The sequence below is a fragment of the Sinocyclocheilus anshuiensis genome, unplaced genomic scaffold (genome assembly GCF_001515605.1).
Source record: "Sinocyclocheilus anshuiensis isolate Anshui unplaced genomic scaffold, SAMN03320099.WGS_v1.1 scaffold766, whole genome shotgun sequence".
Classification (NCBI taxonomy): Eukaryota; Metazoa; Chordata; class Actinopteri; order Cypriniformes; family Cyprinidae; genus Sinocyclocheilus; species Sinocyclocheilus anshuiensis.
This window is the reverse complement of record NW_015546060.1, coordinates 473,126-498,234: the sequence shown is the minus strand read 5'-3', so window position 1 is coordinate 498,234 and position 25,109 is coordinate 473,126. Positions and strand designations below refer to the sequence as shown.

Below are 25,109 nucleotides of genomic sequence, written 5' to 3'. Positions count from 1 at the left end.
CCACAACTGTTTCTGAGGAACTACATTGTTTGGTGGAAGAATACTGTTTTTATTTAGTCTATATCACTACACTTTATTTGCTCTGTTTTATTCTGTAAAACCTTACTACGTATATGGAATAACCGTTTTATAAAAGCAATAAGCCCCGTGAAGCTGTGGTTTACAGTGAATTTATAATAGCTAAGGGGCATTGTTTGGCACGACGCGAAGCGTTGGAGAAACTGGTTAATTTTAACTTAACTTTTTTTTTTACACTATTTTCATCTTCCGGGTTTAAAATCTACATTGTGTTAACATCACAATTTGTGACGTGGCAATGGACTATAGTACATCGATGACGCGTCGGTGTCTATTAAATTATTCATGAGACTGCGTGTTCTTATCCAATGAGATGATGCTTCGCTTAATTATTCACGACAGCGTGTGTTGATTTGCTATGACAGACGCTTCAGACTGTGAGATCATGCACATTAACTGAGAGAAATGTTCATGGAGCGAAGGAGAGTGTTTGTTTTTGCTTTGTAATAAGAGTTCGGCACAAACACGATTCATTCACTTAGTGAGTGTAACCGTTTTTACAGCCCGTCAAAAGGCTTATATAAACGCCACAGAATAAGCCTTAAAAGTTATCAGAGGTGCAACAGCGTGTTCATATATATGTTTTCTATGCAGAGTGCAAATGGCTGTGCATTTGTTTGTTTTTAACTTGACGGGAGCGAAATGAAAATGTCTGAACCCGAAGCTGTGTGTGTTGTATGTCTCCCCTCTTCCCCCTCCTCCGCTCGCAGTGCACCACGCCCACTTTTTTTAGCATTTTTTAAAACTGTGGAGAGAACTAACCAGTGCTGAAACGGGGTTTCATGACCCTTTAATGTAAAATCTCCTAACTTATTTAATATATGACACAATGAATTTGATATTATTAATGAAATGTGCTCATTTTCTTTAAGTTGATTCTCAAATGTCTGTGATTTCAAGTAAAGCCTGTTTGTATTTGTCTTCGAGTTATTTTGTACAATTACAAGACTGGATACAGCTAGATAGCTGAAGTAGGAAAAAACTTGTTTCTGCACTAGCATTAGCAAAGCTACTGCTCATTGAACAACGCATCATGCCTCATAGTGTTAGTATGTGCAATTCCCTTTCGATTCGGTCATGAGACATTGCTATGGGAATTACTCTTTCCTTCAAATACTACTGAAGCCTTATTGAATCACGCCAGTGAAACTGGCCAATGGCGTTCAAGCGAGCGAAATATGAGGGGCTCCCACTCTATATAAAGTAGTGCTTGTACGTCATCTATTCAGAATCTTTTTCTTCAGCTAACCTACGAGAAGCAAGAAGCCTGTCAACAAGACTACTCACCGTGATCTTCACGCTGCAGTGGACACACCTTCTCTTCCCCTGCTGTGTTCCGGTGAGCTTCGGAAACAAGGATGACTCGCGATTACCTCTCCTGCACAGAGCCAATCGAGCTCTCTGATGGCCACAAGTCGTGCGTCTTCTGCCTGGGTCGCGCCCACGCAGAGGCGGCGCTGGGGGGGGGGTCGGACTGCCCCCACTGTGGCGATATGAGCCTCCGGACTCTCAAGATCCATGTGGCCATCGTCCAAGGCGATGAACTCGCCCAACTAGCCTTGCCGCGCTCTTCCTCTGCAGCCCCTTTTGAGCCAAGGAGGAAAGTGCCGCGAGCTTCTGATGCGGATCTGTCTGGGTCAGGCGACACGATGAGATAACGAAGTCGTGGAACGCGCCGCTCACCAGTCGAGTGCACAACCCGGGATCCTCCCTCCTGTCTTCAGTGGACGGCGCTGACCAAGTGGGGTATGTTAAACTTCCCCCCCGGGGCCGTCGCTGCCCATCTCTGTCCTTCAGCCGCGGTGAACTGGAGAGTGAGAAACAATGCGTCTCTCCCCTCTAAATCTTGCCGCGCCACTGCAAACTTCGCCGGCAAGGCTTTCTCCGCGGCAGGCCAAGCAGCTTCAGCACTGCACGTGATGGCGATACTCCAGGGCCTCCTGCCGAGCCGGCCAGAAGCCGTCTGGACGAGTGGTACCTCCAGTCTGATCCACGGATCTGGCCCTCAGAGCGACGAAGGTGACAGCTCGAACGATCGGCCGCAACATGGGGAATCTTGTGGTGCTAGATCGTTACCTGTGGCTTACTCTGACCGAGTTAAAGGACTCTGAAAATACGGCCCTTCTGGACCCTCCCGTGAATCCCTCAGGTCCCTTCGGAGCAGTGGTAGAGATGTTCACGGAGCAGAACAGTCGAAGGCTATTAACCACTTCCTGCCAAAGCGCGCCGGCGTGAACTATCAGCGCGTGGGAAGACCGCACGCCTCTTCTGCTTCTGTTCAGCGAGAACATAAGCCAAGAGTGGGTTATGAAATCAATAAAGAACGGCTACACGCTTCAGTTCTTCCGCAGGCCGCCCAGTTTCAACGGTGTGTTAATGTCCACTGTACGGGAGCGTATCGTCTAGTTGCTGCGCCCCCCTTGACTTTTACATGGTTTCGACTAGGTCCTGTAGACTTGAGCTGTTTAACAGGAGTGCCAATATCATTGCCGCTTTCATTACGGTTCCGTATGTGGAACTTGACATACTTAGTCGAGCCAGGCTCATCGCTGTGAGACGGCGGGATTTTATACGTTCCCATAGCAATGTAGAGTGACTGAATCGAAAGGGAACGCTCTCACATGGTTTCGACTAGGTCCTGTAGACTTGAGCTGTTTAACAGGAGTGCCAATATCATTGCCGCTTTCATTACGGTTCCGTATGTGGAACTTGACATACTTAGTCGAGCCAGGCTCATCGCTGTGAGACGGCGGGATTTTATACGTTCCCATAGCAATGTAGAGTGACCGAATCGAAAGGGAACGCTCTCGGTTACTCACGTAACCTCGGTTCCCTGAGATGAGGGAATGAGACATTGCTCTTATTGCTGTGTCACCTAGCTCAGGATCTTAGAATGCCAAGTTGCTTCAGTCAAGATTCTGAATAGATGACGTACAAACGCTGCTTTATATAGAGTGGATGCCCCTCATATTTCGCACGCTTGAACGCCATTGGCCAGTTTCACTGGCGTGATTCAATAAGGCTTCAGTAGTATTTGGAGGAAAGGGTAATTCCCATAGCAATGTCTAATTCCCTTATCTCAGGGAACCGAGGTTGCGTGAGTAACCGAGAGCGTTATCCACAACCTAACCATAAGCTCTACTCTTCTGCACAGTGGTAACGACAAAACAGAAGCTCTTTCAAATGTCAAACATAACTGAACATTAAACATTAACAGATGTTTCCCTTCACACAGAAATGTCATTTTTGGATTTTGGCCGATAATTTTCAGCGGGCAAAATTTCGGTGCATCCCTAGACCACTGTCGTATTCAGTTAAACTATAAATAATATGCACCCCAATACCAAGAACGATTGGAGCCAGGCGCATAAACTTAGTGTCTTAAAAACTAGTCTGACCAACTAGCAGTTAGCCAAGGGGTAATCAGTCTAATTTTTTGGATTCAACTCGGGACTAATCTACGGTTTTTGTAACCGAATTAAAAAAACTCTAATTTAGATCAGATTTTCAGTAAAATGACTGAGAACTAACTCAAAGCCAACACTTTACTATTAAACGTATGTGTTTATGGGTCACTTCATGCTAAATTGATAAATGTACCTTTTGGTGCAAAAAATACGCTAATATGACTACTATGATAATTGTTCATTTAAATGTCCTCTACCGTCTGTAGGACTTATGTTAGTCTGGAGCCCTGTTGGATCAAATTATTAATAATAAGAAATGGAGGTTAAAGTTAGGATGCAGTATTTCACACAGCATGAACTGTTGTGTACTGCACATTTTGGCTAATGTAATAGTCCTTTGTGTATTCTATTTGTATATGCTGTGCATAGTATACAAACTGTATACTGCAGAAATGGTAGAAGTAGTAGTATGTTATTCCAAACATAGCATCAGATACAGGAAGACTGGGGGGTGAGGATTTGCTGTAGTGAACCTAGTGCCTCTTGGTTTGCTGCCATTTCACCGAACCACATTCACTGTAATTCAAGTGTAAAGACTTTCTTCTCCTCTTCAGATAACTACATCTGGGCTTTTGTATGTAATCCCTTGGGATGGGAAAAAACTGCCAACATTAGAGTTGAAAGAATTTTCTAGAACATTTCTTTTTCTGTTAAACTGTGGGGTGGGAGGCACAACTGTAAATTACGGGAATGATGAATCCCATTTAGCCACAGAAGACTCACAATTTGCCCACCAGCGTATAAAGCCTTTTAATGGTTTAATTGCATCTCAAAGGAGAAGCGCACAGAAGCAGAGTCAAATTAGGGATTGTCCCATATTGGCTCTTGTGCTGCATGAGTGCGCATGTGTGTTTTTCTTTTTTTAAAGGGGTCCTATTATGCTTTTTCACTTTTTTAATTTCAGTCAGTGTGTAGTGTGTATGTTTGGGCATTAAAAAGATCTAGAAAGTTACAAATCTCAAAGTCCACTCCAAAGGGAGATATTTAGTTTTTTAAAAATCCCTTTTCGAGAACTACATCAGAGCGGGGGTACGCGAGGACTGGAATTGAGAACCGCTGGTCTAGAACAATTCGTACAAATACAACACGACGTAACGTATTGTGTGCTGCGCATTTTACTGAGGACAGCTTCCACATCACGAATGAGTAGTGCCGGATTCGCCAAACAGCTTTTGTTGAAAGAATGAGCAAGGGGCGGGGCAGTACTGAAACGCCGTCTAAGCTGTTCGCCAATCACAACGCACTGGGACAGCTAACCAATCACAACACATTTTGTTTTTCGGAAGGCGGACCTTCATCAAAGCCGGAACTAATCGAGCCGTTTGTGGCAGGCTGGGGAGAAAGGTATTGTAATAATGTAAATTATGTGAAAAATAATGTGTTTTTCGAACCACCAAGCATGAGAGCATGTTCTAGTACACCCCCAAAACAAAATCAAGACTTTGTAAAAGAGCATAATAGGACCCCTTTAAGTGAATATGGGATTTGCTTTAAAGCTGAAAATCATTAGACTAAGCTTCGCATCCTTGAAGGTTTCCGTCACTTCATTAAGGCTGGTGTAGCTTAGTGATTAAAGATTTAGTCTGGTAACCAAAAGGTTGCAGGTTTGAATTCCATAAAGCAAATCTGTAGCTCAGTTGGTAGAGAAGAGCAATGAGACACTTTTAAAGAAAGTCAGTTTAGTCAGCAGCTATTTTTGCAGTATTTCCGAGAAGCTATTTCCAGTTATACAAGTATAGCTCATATCTACTTGAATGGGAAAAAGACAGAAATCTCCTGTGTGAAATGTTATGTTTCAATAACTTATTTCAAATTAGCAATAAAATCTGACAACAGTGGCATCATAAGCTGCGATTCCTCCCACCCCCAAAAAAAATCTTAATTTCATTTGAATAATGCTAATATTAATAAACATGCCCATTCAAATTTAAGACATTTCAGTTCATTTACTAGTCTAATGGTGAAATGTCATGGAAAAATTATTGCATTCATTCTTTCGAGAATCAATTCATTCATTTGAGAATGAATTTAAATTGGCAAGTGTTGTTTGGTGTGCGTTAGGCCTGTCGCAATAATCAATATATCGACTTATCGTGCAATATAATTACATGACCTCAATAATTTTTGGTGAGTTTTTAAGGTATCTAATATTTTGATACTTAATTTCCATGATCTAAATATTCTTAAAAATTAAAAGTTTGTTGTCATTTGGAAGTGTGTAGGCCTTCTTGCATTATTATGCCGTTACATTATGATTATATATTCAGTGGCATAAAATGGTCTTTAAAATGACAAAAATATCGCTTATCGCAATTATTTCTGGGGCAATATATCGCACAACAAAAAGTTGTTATCGTGACAGGCCTAGTGTGCGTTTATAAAATATTAGTTCAATTTTTTTTTAAATAAAATTATTATTTATACGTTTTTGAAAATTCTGGCTGATGCTGATAAGCCGACAATTAATTAGACCGTATAAATAAACATAAATAATAATGATACATACATTTATGAATAATCTCAGTATATTAACTGATAGGCAGATATTGAAAGTTTATACTATTTGGTCCTAAATAAATACATAAATAAATAAAGATGGATAAATATATGAATAATCCCAATAAACTAACTGATAGGCTGATATTGAAGTTATTGTATATTTAAGATATTAAAATTCTATACTATTTGGTCCTAAATAAATAAATACATACACAAATAAATAAATAAATAAATAAATAAAGATAAATATATGAATAATCTCAATATATTAACTGATGGGCCAATATTGAAATTCAATACTATTTTGACCTAAATTAATAAATAAATACATACACAAATAAATAAATAAAGATAAATATATGAATAATCTCAATATATTAACTGATGGGCCAATATTGAAATTCAATACTATTTTGACCTAAATTAATAAATAAATACATACACAAATAAATAAATAAAGATAAATATATGAATAATCTCAATATATTAACTGATAGGCCAATATTGAAATTCTATACTATTTGGTCCTAAATACATAAATAAAGAGAAATAAATATATGAATAATCTCAATATATTAACTGAATGGCCGATATTGAAATTCTATACTATTTGGTCCTAAATAAAGAAAGAAAGAAAAATAAATATATGAATAATTTCAATATATTAACTGATGGGCCGATATTGAAATTCTATACTATTTGGTCCTAAATAAATAAATATATGAATAATCATATAGAGCAAGCAGGTCAGCATGGCTGCTGTTGAAAGCAAGTATTGTAAGTACGTAACACCCGTGATCTCCCCAACAACTTTCCCCATCGGCCCCATTCCCTCAGCATTCCCTAAGGAAACCGTATCTCCCGTAGCCACGCAGAGATGTGAGGGCCACTGTTAGCAGAGTCTGAAAAAGATTGACTGTTTGGGCACTAAGTGCTCGCTGTTGACACAAGCCTCTCTTTCATATGCAGCAGAGCACCGAGCGCTTGGGCTAAGTACACAGTTTGTGTTAAAGGTTGGTCCGCTCGTACCGAGAATTTCATCCGTCGAGCTCTCACCCGCAGAGATGCAAACACTCAAAATGAGTCAAGAATGGGTTGGCAGTTTGGAAAATAACATGATGAATCAGCTGCTCGATTGTTCAGATGAGATCAGAGCGCCCAATAAAAAAACAACCAAAAAGTCCAGCATGCTGATGGATGACAAGTGTTTTTTTTTTTTTTTTTTCTATTTGTTATCTTTGCTTCTCTTTACTGATAGGCCTGGAGGATCAAACATGAAAACCTAATAAATAGGTCACACAATTATTATTAGTAGTATTATTTCCAGCTTCCAAAGATTTAAAAATTCAACTTTTTACTGTCGAATTTTGGCTGGTATATAAAAATCTGCCCAGTTTTGCTAGTATATTATTTTGTTGTTGTTGTTGTTGTTGTTGTTGTTGTTGTGTTTATTTTGTTTATTTTGTTGTTGTTGTTGTTGTTGTTGTTGTTGTTGTTGTTGTTGTTGTTGTTGTTGTTGTTGTTGTTGTTGTTGTTGTTGTAGTAATGATAAAAAAAATATGCTATCAAAACAGTACTGACCAGCCAAAAATCCACTGTAAAATCTAAATTTTAAAGTCTCTGGAAGCTGGATATAATAATAATAATAATAATAGTAGAAGTAATAGTAGCAGTAGGGATGCTAATAATAATCATCATAATAAATTGTTTAACTTGTTTATTCTGTTTAATTTCTCTTTTTTTATTTAAATGAACATGTTAGTCATATTGTTGAATTCAAAACAGTGTGATTATACAAATCTAATCTAACTATGAAATTTATATAAAATAAACTTTTTATTCAGCTAGTTGCCAGTACCTAAAACTGAAATGAAAATGAATTAAAAAAAAAAACATGTAGACATTTAAAAACCGAACAAAAAAAAAAAATCACTCAACAAAAATTGCTAAAACCTTAAAAAAAAACTAATTTAAAATTAGATTAGAAATTTAAAAATTATAATAGTGTCTCATTTATACGAAAAACTATACTTTGGAAAAAAATCATTCCAAAGAATATTGGTCTATACCAATAATTGAGTCATATGTTAACTCGCGCACCGCTGTGACCAAAGGTTTGAGCTCATTTGACTCGTGTCTGTGTGGACTGATCAAAAAGCTCGCTCATTGCCGACCCTCATCCTACCCAGAGAACTCAAGTCAATTCTACTGTCAAAATGACCAAAATGCACATTTCTACTGTAGCACATTTCTTCACATTTTCAGTAGTCAGAATCTGAAACATTGGCAATAGCAGAGATCGTCCTGGGGTTTCTTTTTTCAGCATTACTAGAATTACATTGAAAGCTGGAAGGCCTGCATTCATCAAAATTTGAGTATGGCAATTACTTATTGGGAAAACCGCCACCATATCACCAAGTCTAGGAAAAATCCACCCTGAAAAGCGCGAAACCGTTCCAATAACATCTGCATTTTCCCTACAGGTGTGGCCCCCACACTAGGGAAATAAGCTCACCTGCAAGCGGAATACATGTAATTCAAAAACCTCGGGTGATGTCGCGCACCAGACATGACAGACGCCTTCTAAATTATGAGTTTTGAATGTCGCAGTAAGCCTTCGAGATTTAATTTGCTGCTTTTTTTATACAGTACACTTGAATTCACTCTTGATTACAAATTTCCCTGTGTTTAGAAAGCCGCATCTGTTTTTGGCCGGATTTTTCTGTTCTTGGCATTGAAACGGTAGCTCTGGTCCGTCCACCGGATACCCAGCTGATGCTGCGACACACACTTTCTGAATTATGTGATTGACCGCCGTAAATTGCTTTCGTTCCAGGCTTCATCGCAGCAGCTGAAGTTCACAACGTCAGACTCATGCGACCGCATCAAGGACGAGTTCCAGTTCCTTCAAGCACAATACCACAGGTACACACACACACACACACACACACACTTTCAATACCTTAAAGCAGTAGTTCACTTAAAAATGACAATGTTATCATTTATTCACTCTCATGTATACTTTGACTTATATTTCAAATTTTTCATTTATTTTCATTTTTTTAAAGTGTTTCATCTAATATTTATATTTTATTTCAGCTTTATTTCAGTTATTGAAAATTTTAGTTGAAGTTTTATTTAAGAACAAAAACACTGTTCTGTGGAACACAAAAGGAGATGTTTTGAAGAATGTGCTGGTTGCTCTTTTATAATGAAGGAGGACTGAAGCGTTGTCTAGTTCGTGAATGAATCATTATTTTGAGTCCGAATCGGTTCATTGAATCGGCTGATTTGGTTGTCCGAATGATTTTTTTTTTCACAAATCTGACAAATTCAGTTCAGTTGAATTCACTCAATGATTCGGTCGAAGCTGTTGGAGTCGCCATGTATTTATGACCCATAATTCATGAGTCTTTTTGTGTAATTCATTAATAGAGCCGGTTCTTAAGAGTCATTTGTTCTGGAATCTGATTATAGTAGAAAAGAACTACCAGCACATTACGAGTCGGCAAGTAGTGATTCATGATTCAGTGAGCGAGTCAGATGTTAGTTCAGTAATTGGCCTGTTATAGTGAGGTCATTCTGTGAAGGAATCGCCATATTGATTCTGACCCGTGTCTTCTTGTTGATACAATCTTTAAAAGAACTGCTTTATATGGTTCTTGACTCAAACTATAGTAGAAAAGAGCAACCAGCACATTATGAGTTGGAAAGTAATGACTCGTGATTCAGTGAGTGAGTCGGATGATAATTTGGTAACTACTGATTCAATTAATTCTGTGAAGGAATCACCAGATTGACTCTGACCATTAACTCATGAGTCTTTTATTGCGCAATTCAATAAAAGAACCAGTTCATAAAAGTAATTTGTTCTTGAATCTGGTAGAAAAGAGCAACATGAAAATTACAGGTAGGAAAGTAATGACTTGTGATTTAGTAAATCAAATGTTAATTCAGTAACCGCTCTGATTCAGTGAGTTCATTATGTGAAAGAATCACCAGATTGATTCAGTCCCATAACTCATGAATCTTCTTGTGCAGTCCGTTAAAAGAACTAGTTCATAAGAGTCATTTGCTCTTGAATCGGACTTCACTAGAAAAGAGCGACCAGTACATTATCAAGATTTCTCATTTTGTGTTCCACAGAAGAAAGAAAGCAAGCCATATGAGTTTAGAACCACATTTATTTTTGAACCATTTCTTCAAGGCAGTCCTCTACAAAGCAGTGTGACTAAACTCACTATTAGCAGGCATATTTTTTTAACGCTTCTAACAAGCTTCCCCAATGCCTTATTCCCTTGCCGATTAACACGGAGCGGCTACTGTGATCTGATCCGTCTGATGCTTTGACTCCTGTAGACAAGACGGAAGACTCTTTTAAAGACACAAAGATGCTGCTGCTGTCCTGTCTTTAAGGCAACATGTCTTTCCCTCCCTATTTCCATGACAACGAGCAAACCCTCATTTAACCCTGGTTCACAGAAGAATAGGCCCTACGTTTTTCTGTGTGTATTCAGAGCATGGATTCGCCGCCATTGACTTCAATTGAGATTCAAAAGACAAGGGCTTTTTTGGTGCTGCGTTCAGCCTTTTAAAGGAAATGTACTGCAGGCAGTCCCCAGAGCCTCGCCCGAGCTGCCGTTCCCTGCTACAAATGCATAAATAGATCAGGGAATACATAAATCAAAATAAGGATGACAGCAGGAGCGATTTGGAGGCGGAAAGAAGCGGCAATAAAACTCCATCAATGTGTCGTTTTTTTTGGCATCTTTTTTTTTTTTTGCGAGAGCATCTTTGGAACCTTCAGGAGGTCTCGGCCAATCAGTGGCTGGCATGGCCAATCACAGGTAGCCTGGCAGCAGGGAGGATGGTCACCATGACAACCCCCAATATATGTTACACAGTCATAACAGCCCAGGTTTTTTTCCCCTTTTTTGGGATAAGTGGAAGCAGCAGACTGGAGAGTTATGAAGAGACAGAATGCTTGTCATACGGCGACAAAACAAAAACCCTCTAGTATGTAGTGGCACTTTTTTTTTAATATAGATCAGATACTGTTTCTTGGCTTGTTTTCACCCTTAAGTTTTCCCATGCAACACTCTTTTCCATATGGAACTTCTAATTGGATTTCCCACAAACGGAAAAATCAGAATCAAGTTATAATGAAATAATGTGGCTTGAAAGGCTAGTGGTTTGCACACATGCTGAAGGTGCAGTTAGCTGTGGTGCTCGTATGGGAAATTCTGGTTCGATTCCAGTCAGCGTTGTATGAAAATCCCGTCCTGACACTTTCTCTTAAATATAATAATATATATTATGTATAAATCAAATTTTATATCTATACATTTTATATATAAAGAAATTAAGCCAATCTTCTGTTCAATCTTATCCAATTAATTTATCACACAAATATTTGACTGATTAAATGTTCTCTAAGCATTTTTTTTTTCTCCAGGTAAATTGTTTCCTATTTATTTATTTTTTTTACAATTTAGCGATTCTTAAATGTGGCTGATTTGGGGTCCTGATTTGGGTAAAATAAGACATAACTAAAGAAAAAAAATATTTTATACAATTAATTGATTTACAGGGGTGTAAAATACTATTAATTTTTCTTGATTACTGTATTTGAGTATTATTTTGGGGAATTTTTTTTTTTTTTTACTTCAAATTAAATGGACTACTTTTACGTCAATATTTTTTTATTTTATTTTATTTTTTGCTACGATACTTTTACTTTTTAATACTTAATTTATAGTACAATTTAAAGTTGTACTTTTTAACTTTTACTCAAGTATGTTTTGGCAAGATAATTGTACTTTTAATTAAGTGAAAGTACAGATACTCAATGAAAATTTTACTGAAGTGTTTTTTTGAGTGCTTTTTACACCCCTGTTAATTTATTACAAAAAATAATCAACAGATTAAATGTTCTCTTTAAGTGTTTTCTGCCATTTTGCTAACGTCCACTGTTTTACGTTCTTCAAACCCTGCTGCTCAAAATCATCACAAAAAACCCAAACATGCTAAATGATTGACAGCCAGATGGCTTTTTTGATTGGCTAATTACTTGATTGGCTAGAAATCAGTGACCCTTATTTGCTGTTTTCAGAGCCTATAGATCTGATGCATAATAGAGACATTTTTGTGTGGTTTTCCTGAAATAAACAGTTTATTAACACTAAATTCTTCTCCCTATTTACAGACTCAACCAACAGAATGTGAAGAAGCCTAAAATCTTAAAAAATGGCTGAAGCATTCTGAACTCGTCAGCCTCTGTTGCATAATATACTGTATGTCTGGTGTGTACAAATTTTATTTATTTTTTTTCATTGACCAGTCTTTCTTTTCTCTCTCCAGTCTGAAGCTCGAATGTGACAAGCTGGCCAGTGAGAAGTCAGAAATGCAGCGTCATTATATCATGGTAAGTCTGCACTGAACATGCTCTCCTCCAGAGGGACGTGCCTTAGGTTAGATGTGCGGGAACATATTCACATCCGCCAGAAACTAACGTAGCCCTTACCTGTCTTATTCCATTGTGTCTTATTCTCGGTCTGCCTCTGCACTGTCTTTTCTGTACCTCCTGTCCACGCGGAAGCGTCATGCACCAAATATATTTCTTTATTTTTTTGAGGGGACATCAGTGGCGTAGCTGGGCTCACTTGGTATTCTAGGCGACTTTATTAAAGGAGGTTATATTACATTTTCTTTTTTTACTTGTTTATTTATTTACTAATAAATAAAAAATAATTTACTAAAATGTATTAACTATAAATTTGATGGTTCTCTATATATTACTTTTTATTATTATATATGGTATAATTACTTATTTACAAACAATTTCGTAGTTCTTATTATGCATGTATATATATTTTTTTTCAGTTAAGTGATTCTTACAGTATGTACTGTAGTGGTTGTTTATATTATATTATAATATATTACTTAGCTTTATTTTATTTATTTACAACTTGGCAGTCATTTTTTTTTTTCTCAGTTTAGTGGTTCTTATGTGGCAGTTCTTACAGTCTTATATTCTTTATGATATGGTTCTTTATTATGTATGATTATTTGATTGATTTATTTATTTACAAACAACTTTGGCTCTTAGAAATTGTTTTTTTTTTTTTTTTTTTATTTACAAACCGCTTAGTTGTGCTTATTTATGTATGTTTTCAATATGGTGATTTTTGTGTATATTTTTTGTTGGATTTATTTATTTATTGCTTTTTTTCAATTTAGTGGTTCTTATGTAGTATTATATTTCAGCTTTATTTAAATAATTTATCAACAACTTTGTGATTATTATTAAATTATATTATGTTATATATTTGTAATTTATTTATTTACTTATCAGTTCTTATATTTGGCAGTTCTCACAGTCTTGTATTATGTTATATTATTTTATATTATGTTATATTATATTTACTTTCAATGCAAGTAAATTTTTTAAGAAGCTGCCTTCAAAATACATTTTCCTCAAAAATCTATCTGTTTAAATTTGGCTGTGATGCTTCTGGCTCCATCTTGTATGATCTGACTTCATCTCCTCCCTAGTCTTCCACCTCCATCCCTTCCTTTTCTACCTTGCTTGCCATTCTTTCTTTTGTCCATGTACTCTGTTCTCTCTTCTCCTCCACCCCCCGGTGATATTCCCTTCCCTCCGCTCTAACTGTGTTGTCTCCGGCCTGGGCCTCGTGTTGCCGTCTGATATTCCGCCTCTAATTGATCCGTCGAGCGGCTTAATCTCATTGAATCTGTGCGCCGTTGCTCTCACGCGCATCAGCCAGAGCGCCCTCCCTCCCTCCCTCTAATAGCCTATCGGGTTCCCCCGCTCTGTCCGCACCCGCTGGAAGATGGGGAGGGTGGGCGTCCGCTTTGCCTGGGTGGTAATTGCTTTAGGGACCTACTGCTGCTTGGCAAAGCCAACCCTGATCCAACTCTGGCTCCATCACTGATGCTCCCTGCTCTTGTTTAGCGGCCGAGGTTGTGTTGCACTGCTCGTAGACGTGTGGATGATGAGCGAGGCTAACACTTCAGCACGTACTACGCGCATGTTACGCTGAGGTCCTAGATGTTCAGTTCTGTGTATTAGAGCTGTAATACGGCATGATCATGTCTGACTTGCTTTATTTCTTTGCAGTACTACGAGATGTCCTATGGGCTGAACATCGAAATGCACAAGCAGGTGAGTTCGTCTAATCTGACGAATAACATGCATCCCTGAGAGGCAGTTTACACGCTCAGATTTTCGTCTTCATCGCTTTTGCTCAACGTTTTTGAATGCTGGTGCTTTAGTCTATGCACAGAAGTGTCAGTGGGGAATCAAACTATGCCTTAACAATTTATGAAAATTGGTTTATTCATGGCCAGCTTTGTGACTACACTTTCTAGGGCATGATAGCTGGGATATTTTTTTAATGAATATGGGATGCATTTGATGGACAGCTGGTCCAAAAAAAACAAAAAAAAAACACTGAACACTAAAATATGAATAAAAATAAAATCAAATATAAAATCAAATTTCAGTTCATAGGAAGTAACCTTTTTGACTTTTTTTGTGCTTGGCCTGCTATCAAATCCGCATTTTTACTAAATAAAGAAACAAGCTCAAAATTATTTCCAAAACAAAAGATACAAAAAAATGATTTCAAATACAATTTTTTTAAATTTGTTTCTGAAAAAATATTACATAGCAAAGACTGTTCTTAACATTGATAATAAAAAAGTAATGCATCTGCAGCCAATCAGCATATTAGAATGATTTCTGAAGGATCATATGACACTGGAGTAATGATGCTGAAAATTTAAATTCAAAACAGTTATTTTAAATTGTAATCATATTTCAAAATATTACTGTTCTTAATTTTTGATATATACAGTAGTCAACATTTGAAGTGGATCAAAAAAAAAAAAATTTCTATTTATATCTCCCCGTGTCTCTGTGTTTCCCCTGACATTAGGGGGCCGTCCCACTTAAAGGTCAAGTTAATTTTATTTAGTTTTATTTTCTCTATAGCGCCAGATCACAACAGAAGTCAATTAAAGTTACATTTTCTATAGAACAGGTCTATACCTTGTTCTTTTATTAAACAAACTAAATAGCCTTATGTTATTTATCTTATTTACACGACGGCATGTCATTTCTGTCTCTGTTACATGGTCGCGCTCTCTGTATCGCGCACAGTGGAGTTCTGCCCCGATGCGCACACACAAGTGAGCACACTCCCACTCCCACTCCCACTAGTATTTGTAAATATTAAGCCGTAAAACGACTATTTAAATATGAATTCTGCATGTCTCTGTGTTAATGAATGGCGCAGACGCGCGGTTTTGTTTACTACTCGTACTGAAGCGCGCTGCGCGTGACGCTTCCGGTGATATTAACGTCTGCCATCTCACTAAATGAGGACATAAATACATGAACAACATCTCCAGAACTGCTCTGAGAGTCACTTCATGAGCATTTTACCGTTTCATTTGAGTAAAACTATCCTCATATCATATAAACACAGGAATGTAAAGGTATTTACGGCAACCCGTCAAAATAAAAGTTCAGTTTTACTTGAAGACATTGCGGCAGAAATATATTACTGTTGTTCAGTAGAATGTACGTAATACTACTACTACTACTAAAATTATTAAAACCTTATTTTAAGGAATAATCATACAATATTTCTTCAATATTTTAATTGTAATATTACATCCCCTTTATTTTCCCCCCCCCAAAAAAAAGTGTTTAATTTTCATTATTTAAAAGATAAATTAAATGCATGTTTTATGCCTTAAAAAATGTAAATACACAACACAGAATATCTGAGGAGAAAAAATCGTAAGGCTATTGTAAGAATAATTGAAACTTGTTTTTATGCTTTCAAATAATTAGACATGCTAAAACACAGAATTTGGCAACAATAAAACATAAGGTTGGAAAAAATAAAACATTTTTCTAAGCATGTAATTTGTTAAACTTTTAATAAATTGATGTTAAATTAAGTTTCATGATTTTAATTAATTAGACATGCTTTTTGATTAATAAAATGTAATTTAACCATTAAAAAGGAGTCCAGAAAAATTTAAATGGAAAAAAATGGAATCCCCCATTTTTATATATATATATATATATATATATAAACAAATGTAGATTTTTATATAAACATATAAATAAGGATATTTTAATGATGCAGTGATTGTAATTGCTTCATTTTCCACAAAATGAGAAATGCACCAATAAGTGTTGCTCTTTAGAACCTTGTAATGTCTATAGTGTCATCTGTATATGGCCAACATTTAGTTAGACTGACAGACTGCACGTGGAAATCTAGGTACGCACCGTTGCCACTGCTCCAGTCTCACGAGCACAATTCATCAGTCCCTGCCCCTTTATGTGACACAGGTGAAATATGTTTTTAAAAAGTCAGCCAGGCACGGAAGAGTGTGTGCGAGACAGAAATACAGGGCCCGAATGCAAAGAATAAAGCATGCCAGTGTTTGGTATGCAGTCATCTCTCTCTCTCCCCCTCTCTCTCTCTCTCCCCCTCTCTCCCTCTTTCCGTCTCTCTCCCTCTCTCCCTCTCTCTCTCCTGCATGCTGTATGAAGTGTCAGCATGGCAGGCTATTGAAACAGGGTTATTGTTGCCTCTCTCTTTGTCCCACTGCATGTTTCTCTCCATTTTTCCCCCCCTCAAGCTCTCACGGGCATATTCAGTATTCAGAAAAATCATATTTTCCTGATATGAGCTTTCCCTTCATATATTTGTCCTTTTTTGTAGCTAAATATGTTATTTATATATAAATAAAGAAATATATATTTATATATATAAATTATTATTATTATTATTTGTAGTCAATTATGTACTCTGACAAGAAGGACTGTTTATATTTTTGCAGCTGAGCTACTGTAGGGATTTGTGATGACTAAAAGGGAAGAATTTGCTGAACAGAAGTGTGTGTGTGTTTCTCCCTGCAGGCAGAGATCGTGAAGAGATTAAATGGGATCTGTGCTCAAGTCTTGCCTTACCTGTCTCAAGAGGTACAGAGAGAGATAGCAGCGTTACCTCAACATGTAGTTTATAGCATTACGCCTCTCTAATTTATGCATACATAACTGATTTGAACAGGCTGTATATAATAGGGATGTAAAGATTTTACAATGAAATCTTTGGGCTCGGTGTACTATTTTGGAGGACAGGTATTTATAGTGTAAATGCTTGATTATGTTCACATAATGATTGTAATGTGAATGTGGGAACATGTTGTACAAGATGTGATGTGATTTTTGTGTGTGTGTCTGTGTGTCTATTTCAGCACCAGCAGCAGGTTCTGGGGGCGATGGAGAGAGCCAAACAGGTCACCCCACCAGAGATGAACTCCATCATACGGGTAAACAAACTCTCTCTCTCTCTCTCTCTCTCTCTCTCTCTCTCTCTCTCTCTCTCTCTCTCTCTCTCTCTCTCTCTCTCTCTCTCTCTCTCTCTCTCTCTCTCTCTCTCTCTCTCTCTCTCTCTCTCTCTCTCTCTCTCTCTCTCTCTCTCTCTCTCTCTCTCTCTCTCTCTCTCTCTCTCTCTCTCTCTCTCTCTCTCTCTCTCTCTGTGTGTGTGTGCGGGGCTCATGTGGGCCCACCCACAGGTATATGCAGTAGGCTTTGTTTATGGAAATGCATCTGAATTAGTTTATGGCAGTCTAATTATGTATAACGAAAGGCATTATTAATGATTTTTTTTGTGCATTGCTGTAGGGATTGTTTAATAGTAATTTTTGCATTTATATGGCTTTGAATTTGTTAATGCTGTCTTTTGTAAATTTAAGTTTTAATTCTAGCATGCTTTATTGGCATGACAAAAACTATACATTCATATTATGAAAACATCTGCAGCTTTTGCTTTGTACAAGTGGAAATAAATCAAAAAAGAAACACAATGCAATATAATAATATAAAGTAGAAAAAACAGCGTGAATGGAGTAATCAAGTAATACTACAAATAAAATATGATAAATTATAAAATAAATTAACCAATAAAATAAGGCCACGAGAGGCCATACAATTTTTTGGGGGGGGGTCAGTGATATAGTGAACTGTTTTATATTTTAATATATTTTAAAATGTAATTTATTCCTTTGATGACAAAGCTGATTTTTCAGCAGCCATTAGAATAGAAAGATCAAAGGAACTGCATTTATTTGAAACATGTCTTTTTGTAACACATAAATGTCTTTACTGTCATCTTTGTTCAGTTTTCTGCCTCCTAGCTGAGTATTAATTTATATAATTTACTCATCATAAATGATTACTTATATTTATTGCTTCTGTATTAAAATATTTATCATTTATTATTAAAAAAAAAAACTTATTGTGCACATTTTTGAATGGTGATGTATGTATAGATTTGATTCATTAATTTAGAATTTGCTAATTTATAGCTTTATTTGTGGTTCATCCAGTCATACTTTAGAGCTGGAACTATATTTTATGGTAATGTTTTATAGTAAAGTGAAACGTAAACTAAGAAAGTTACAATTAACTAAGAAACTACGTAGGTAACAACATTGTTTGTGTGTTCTGTAGCAGCAGCTCCAGGCTCACCAGCTCTCTCAGCTGCAGGGGCTGGCATTGCCCATGACCCCTCTTCCTCTCGGCCTGAGCCAACCTGCCGGCCTCCCCGCTGTCACCTCCAGCTCTGGCCTCTTCTCCCTCTCCAGCATCCTGGCCTCTCAGGCCCAGCTGGCCAAGGAGGATAAGAGCACACGCGAGACCTCCGACAGCCACCGCGAGGAAGACGGAGACAAGTCCGACTAGTCACCCGCCAAACCTGTTCCTTCATCCAATCATCATCCAGAGCTCCACGTAGAGCAGAGGCACTTGTTTCCCTGTTTTTTCACCTTTTTTTTTTCCTTTGTTTTCCACTCTCCTTCCATCTTTCTATCTTCCCTCTAATTTGCTACTGTGTTCACATGCCTAATGTCATTCGTTCTGGTTCATTCCACCAGCTCTCTATATGTATTTATACCAATCCACCTTTTTATTGTTACGAATGCTTGATTTTGATTTTATTTACACTATTTCTTGCCTGCGTATATATATATATAGTATATTTCTTACGCTCGTTGTGGAAATGTGGTCTACAAAATGGTGCGACCGTTAATGGACCATCGACCCTTCAGTAATAATTCCTCTTTTTTTTCTCCGCTCACTCTCCTCTTAAAATCTTTCACCTTTTAAAGCTACAATCTACAATAACTGAGTCAAAAGCACTTTGGCCCCAGGCAGTAACTCTGAGACTAAAAGCAACTTTGAATCTAAAAACTTAGCCGCGGCATAATTCATTTAGAGTTTAAAGGATTGGTGTTATTGTTCGAAGTCATGGCTGTTGCATCTATCCTACCTTAAAGGGACAGTTCAAGTTAAAATGAGGATTTGTTTCATTTTTATGTCTTTCCAACCCTGTTTGACTTATATTCGTCTGTGGAACACAAAAGGAGATATTTTGAAGACAGTTTATGCTGCTCCTTTCCATACAATACAAGTGAATGGTGACCACAGGCAACAAGCAAACTTTGATTTAGTTTCTTCTGTGGGACACAAAAGGAGACGTTTTGAAGAATGTTCACACTGCTCATTTCCATACAATGAAAGTGAATGGGGAGCAAAGCAGTCAAGAACAAAAATCACCATAAAAGCATCACAAAACTAATCCATATGCCTTGTGTACTTTATTTTAAGTGTTCTGAAGCTGTTTGAGTGAGAAACTTAAGAAATTAAAGTTATTATCTGCTAGAAATTTAGCTTGATAGCTGTGGTCACCATTCACTTTCATGTTAGTCTCCTAGTTTAGTTTCACGTAGTCAGTGTTACAGGTTTGGAAGGACACAAGGGTGAGTAAATTGTGACAGAATTTCCATTTTAGGTGTGAACTAAGGCTACGTTTACACTAGTGCGTTTTCATTTTAAAACGCATACCTTTTGCTACGGTTACACCTGTCATTTACATTACCCCAGCGTTTTCGACCCTCGAAAACGGAGACTTTTGAAAACGCTGCAGACCCCTTTTTAGTTTGAAAACTCCAGGGTTGCATTTCAGTGTAAACGGACCAAAACGGACCAAAACTTCTGAAAACGATGGCGAGGCTGCCCACATTCTCTCTGCGTATCCTTGACGACCATGTAAACAATAACATTGTTTACTGTTTACGGTTGTGTAGTGTGGACAGAGCATAGATATATATACGTAGATGCCTCATTAGCGACTATTCTATTCTCTATACGTAAGCCGTCCGCCATATTGTAACGGTCAACTTGACGTCATTCACCATAATAATCACTGAATATTCGAAAGATGCCACAATCCTGCACAGAACGGCTCAATGGCTCTGTGAGAACCTACAGTATGGTGAATGACGTCAAGTTGACCGTTCCAAGATGGCGGCCGCATCTACGTGCCTGGAGCCGTCGAATGGGGCATCTATACATATCTATGGGACAGCAAATGTTTCTGAAATGCAAGTGTAGACGAGGATTGTTTTCATTTGTTTTCAAAACGCACTAGTGTAAACAGGGCCTAACCCTTTAAACTGCTTGATGAAGCTTGATGAATAATATTGAAATTAAGAAAGAACATTTGTACTACGCCCTTCAACATACTGTATATCGATCTACCTGTTTGCCTGATTTCTAATGTGTTTGGAAGCTGTTGTGCTGTCTTAGACAGAGAATATTAGATGAATCCTCTGAGATGCTAGCTAACCTGCTCACCAAGTGAAAAGGAATGCGGTTTAAAAGATATTTTCAGTCTTTTTTATAGTAATGTCGATTGTCTACATGGTGAGAGTCTTGCTTTCCTTAGAAGGTAAGTTGTGAGAATAAGATATTTGAGAAATAAGAAGCACCTTCTTTAAACATTTTTATTCATTGTTTTGATAGCACTACAGAAACGGGACGTATGTGAAATCTTAAGTGTGATTTATAACAAGCCCTCCCAACAAAGAAAAAATAAATTCCTAGCACAGTATGTTACCTTAAGTGGTCTTAAGGTAAAAGCGAAGTTTTGCATATTCAGTCTCCCAGTGTCATGTTGTATTATGTAGTATGTGATTCTACCAAGAGGGGGCAGTAAGTCCATAGCAAGTCCACACTAACACCCTCCGGGTCATTTTAGCCTGGAGTTGGTCTATTTTAAGTGTCCTATGTTGGTTTTTGCAAACATATTTGATAAAATATGCTTCTTTCGACCCGCCAAAAAACAAATAATCAGTCTAACATTTATTCAGTCAGGAGTAAGCATCAAGAAAACGCTCAATTTTTTTTTTTTTTTGGTTTCGTACCAGACTTTTAACACTTTTTTTTTTCCTTCTAGGTCTGTGCTTTTTGACTGTGATTGTGTGGATGCTTTAGATTTGGTTTGTCCAAATGTTTCTCTTATGGACACAGTTAAACCATATCGGATTCAGGAGTGAAGCTGCTTCCTAACTTGTCTTAATGGGACAGTTCTCCATTTTCCAATTAAAAGTTAAAGTTAAACAGTGCCAACATAAGAAGAAATTTCAATGAAAGGCCACCTGATGATATCGTAGTGCTTTCAAAACAAATCTGCTCATGCTTTTTTTTTTCTTTTTTTTTTATTGGCAAATGTTTTTGGTTTGATTCTGCCAGTGTATTTATGAAAGAAGTGCCAGGATTTATCCTTGTGGCTTGCTACATATGCTCAAATCTATCTGTTGACAATTTTCTTTTTAAAGTAAGGACAAAAATGTAGTGGTCGCTGTGTAACCGTTAAGAGTTCAGGATCAGATCTAGCCAAATGCGAAGTGTTTTGCTATAAAGGTGGGCCGCAGGTGTACTGTATGTGTACATTATACATAGACCTAAAGCTTTATGTGCAAATGAATGTTTTTGTGTCAGTCTTGAATGATACATCTGTGTTTTAGAGGACTCTTTACTCATGAGGCACTTGAGATCAGGTTGTCGCCCCATCCTTTCTTTCTTCAACCCATGACAGCCATCTCCTCCCAGAATTCATTGCATGCCTTTTGCCATTTGTTTAAAGCATTGTATGCGTTCTGTGCTATAAAAGTCTTTGTTTGTTTTTCAACTCCTAATTTTTATGTATATTGTACAACCTACAGTGCAAAAATAATTGTGTTATAAAATAGCTTCATTCCATATTAAAACAAAGTACATCAAAATTTACTATACATAAATTGAAATTTCTGCAGTAAGGAAATGCTTCTGGTGCCTTACAAATAAAATCAATCAAATCAATGTTGAAAGTGTCAATGTTTTTATTTTGTAATTTGTATGCTTGTGGGAAATAACATTGCAGGTATGAAGAAATATTGTTTTCTGACAATGTTTGTTTTGTTTTGTTTTTTCTCTTGTTTTGGAATCTACCAACAGCCTTGTTGATAAAGTTTTGGTTATTACACATGTAATTCTCTCACACTTGTACAAAATTTCATACTTGATGTCATGTTGGATTTTAGGCCAAACAAATGAAAACTATATGTATGTATATATAAATTTGAGTTGAATTACTGAAATAAATGAACTTTTCCACGACATTCTAATTTATTGAGATGCACCTGTATATATGTATATATATAAAGGTGGGCTGCAGGTGTGTGTGTGTGTGTGTGTGTATATATATATATATATATATGAAAAATATCTTGCTAAGTTTGTTGAATATGCTGTTTTAAAATGGGGAATAAATGTAATTTTATGTTTATTAAGCATAAACAAACAAAAACAATAAATAAATTTTTTCTAATAATACAACTCTTAATTTACTAATGACTATTCATTAATATATATTAATATTATATATATATATATACACACAGTAATATATATTTACACACACATAAATATATATATACAGTATATATACAGTATCTCACAGAAGTGAGTACACCCCTCACATTTTTGTAAATATTTTATGTGTGTATATATATATATATATATATATATATATATATATATTAATGAATAGTCATTAGTAAATTAGTTGTATTATTAGAAAAATTTTATTTATTTGTTTTTGTTTGTTTGTTTATGCTTAAAATAAACATAAAATGACATTTATTCCCCATTTTAAACAACATATTCAACAAACTTGGCAATATATTTTTCACCTCACAAGTTTAAAAGTTTTATATCATAATTGCACCATAAATAAGGAATTAATTACCAGTAGAGTCATTATAGCACAGATCAGAATAATTGAGAGATAAACACTACACAGTGGCTAACCAGATGTTTCACTAAAGTGACATCCACTGGGTGAAATGTTTGACATTTAACACTTCAGATGAAATCCTCTCTGGATTGTTAATTGAAAAATGACAGTCTTTGGTTCTATGTCAGTCTACGGTTTCATTTACAGTAACATATGGGTTGCTTTTCGTCCTGTGTTTATTTGTGCAATCCAGACATCATGTTTTAATCACGGTGCTGGAGATGCTCAACCTGATTTGGTTTCATAAGCCTCCGTCTCAGTCATATCTAAATGTGACAGTGTGATCGGTGGGTTTTTCTGCATCTCTCTGGTACACACTCTCACACGCTCCCTCGTGATTGTGGTTTTTGAATGACAGTCTGCCCTTGTCTGTGTGTTTGCTGCTGCTGGTAAGCCACAGAGCGCCTGGCAGCTCTCTCTCTCATTCTCTCTTCCTGTCTCAAACTCTCACAGGATTTCTCTGGATCTGAGCCCAGCACTTAAATAAATATGAAAGTGCCCTATTTTCTGTCAGAAGGCTGTCAGAAAGGCAGGGTTTTGTTTATTTTGCTTCACTTTCTCGCGTTTAGCACAATGGTTTAATACTTAAAAGCTGTTGTGATCAATTTACAGAGCGGAATGAGATCAAGCCAGCTTTAAAGATTAAAATGGATCACAATATAAAATAGTTGCAAGCATACGGTTGAATGATCTCACAAAGACTGGTTACATGCCCAGGTTACATTTACCCCAAAATCAAAGAACAATCAAACAAGAAAAGTCATTTAAAAATCTTTAATATATATATATATATATATATATAAACATTCAGTAATATATTAATCATTATAGTAACACTTTAGATTAGGGAACACATTTACTATTAACTATTATTAACATGGCTGTTTATTAGTACTTATAAAGCACATATTAATGCCTTATTCTGCATGATCATATTTTAGATCCCTTAATCCTACTCCATACCTAAACTTGACAACTACCGTACTATTAATAGGCAGTAATTAGAAGCTTATTGGGGGAAAACTCATTGTTAAAAGTGAATGTATTCCCTAATCTAAAGTGGCCAACATTTATTTATTTATTTTAAATAAACATTCTGGATACTATAATGTGAAAATATTTTTGAAAAATTAAAATGCAATTATGTATTTTTTAAATTATAAAATATTTATCATGTTAAAAGTATTTGTTGCGCTCTTAATTTAGCTATAGAAAAAAGAAATACAAAAAAATTTATAAAAAATTCAAATATTAATTACTGTAATGCACCTGTACATTTTACTGTTGAGGTGTATTGTTGTTTGTTTGTAATTCTAATTATTCTGAGTGATTATTCTCAGTAGATTCTCATTAGTGTAAAATAGTAATTTTATTACAGTATGATTTTTAAATTATTTAAATCAGCATACATTAAAGGCCACTATGGTGTATAAATATTTTAAATATAATTTAAATAGTATATAATAAAATAATATATAATTGCATTTTTATTTAAGTATGTATATATTTATTAAGTTTATTAATTACTGTCATTGGGATACTATTATAGTTTTTAGTAATGTATTGAATCGGATGTTATTTTGTTTACCATTTTTTATTTAAACTTTTTGTTTTTGTCATTTTTAGTGGTTTTTGTTTGTATATATACATCTGTAGTTTTTATAAATTTTATTTCAGTTATTGTACATTATTTTTTATTTCAGTTTTTAGTTTATTTTATTTAAAGTAGTTAACATTTTTCATGGTTTTAATTTTAGTTTCAGTTGTAGTTTTAGTTATAATACCCCTTGTGTGTGTGTGTGTGTGTGTGTGTGTGTGTGTGTGTGTGTGTGTGGGT

General features: G+C 36.2%; 1 protein-coding gene across 3 annotated transcripts in view; it reads left to right on the top strand.

Moving 5' to 3' along the window:
* The window catches only part of LOC107699415 (amino-terminal enhancer of split-like), a 38,415-nt gene extending 19,132 nt beyond the window's left edge, over positions 1–19,283 (top strand). Inside the window, exons 2-7 of one of the 3 annotated variants that reach the window (XM_016500661.1) lie at positions 8,881–8,969; positions 12,405–12,468; positions 14,185–14,229; positions 17,011–17,073; positions 17,349–17,423; positions 18,610–19,283. In XM_016500661.1, the coding sequence (XP_016356147.1) occupies positions 8,881–8,969; positions 12,405–12,468; positions 14,185–14,229; positions 17,011–17,073; positions 17,349–17,423; positions 18,610–18,837 (564 nt within the window). In that variant the 3' untranslated portion in view covers positions 18,838–19,283. Of the gene's footprint in view, positions 1–8,880; positions 8,970–12,404; positions 12,469–14,184; positions 14,230–17,010; positions 17,074–17,348; positions 17,424–18,606 lie in introns of all 3 variants that reach the window. The other 2 variants (XM_016500660.1, XM_016500662.1) reach the window with 2 other exon arrangements.
* Positions 19,284–25,109: the final 5,826 nt, after the last annotated feature.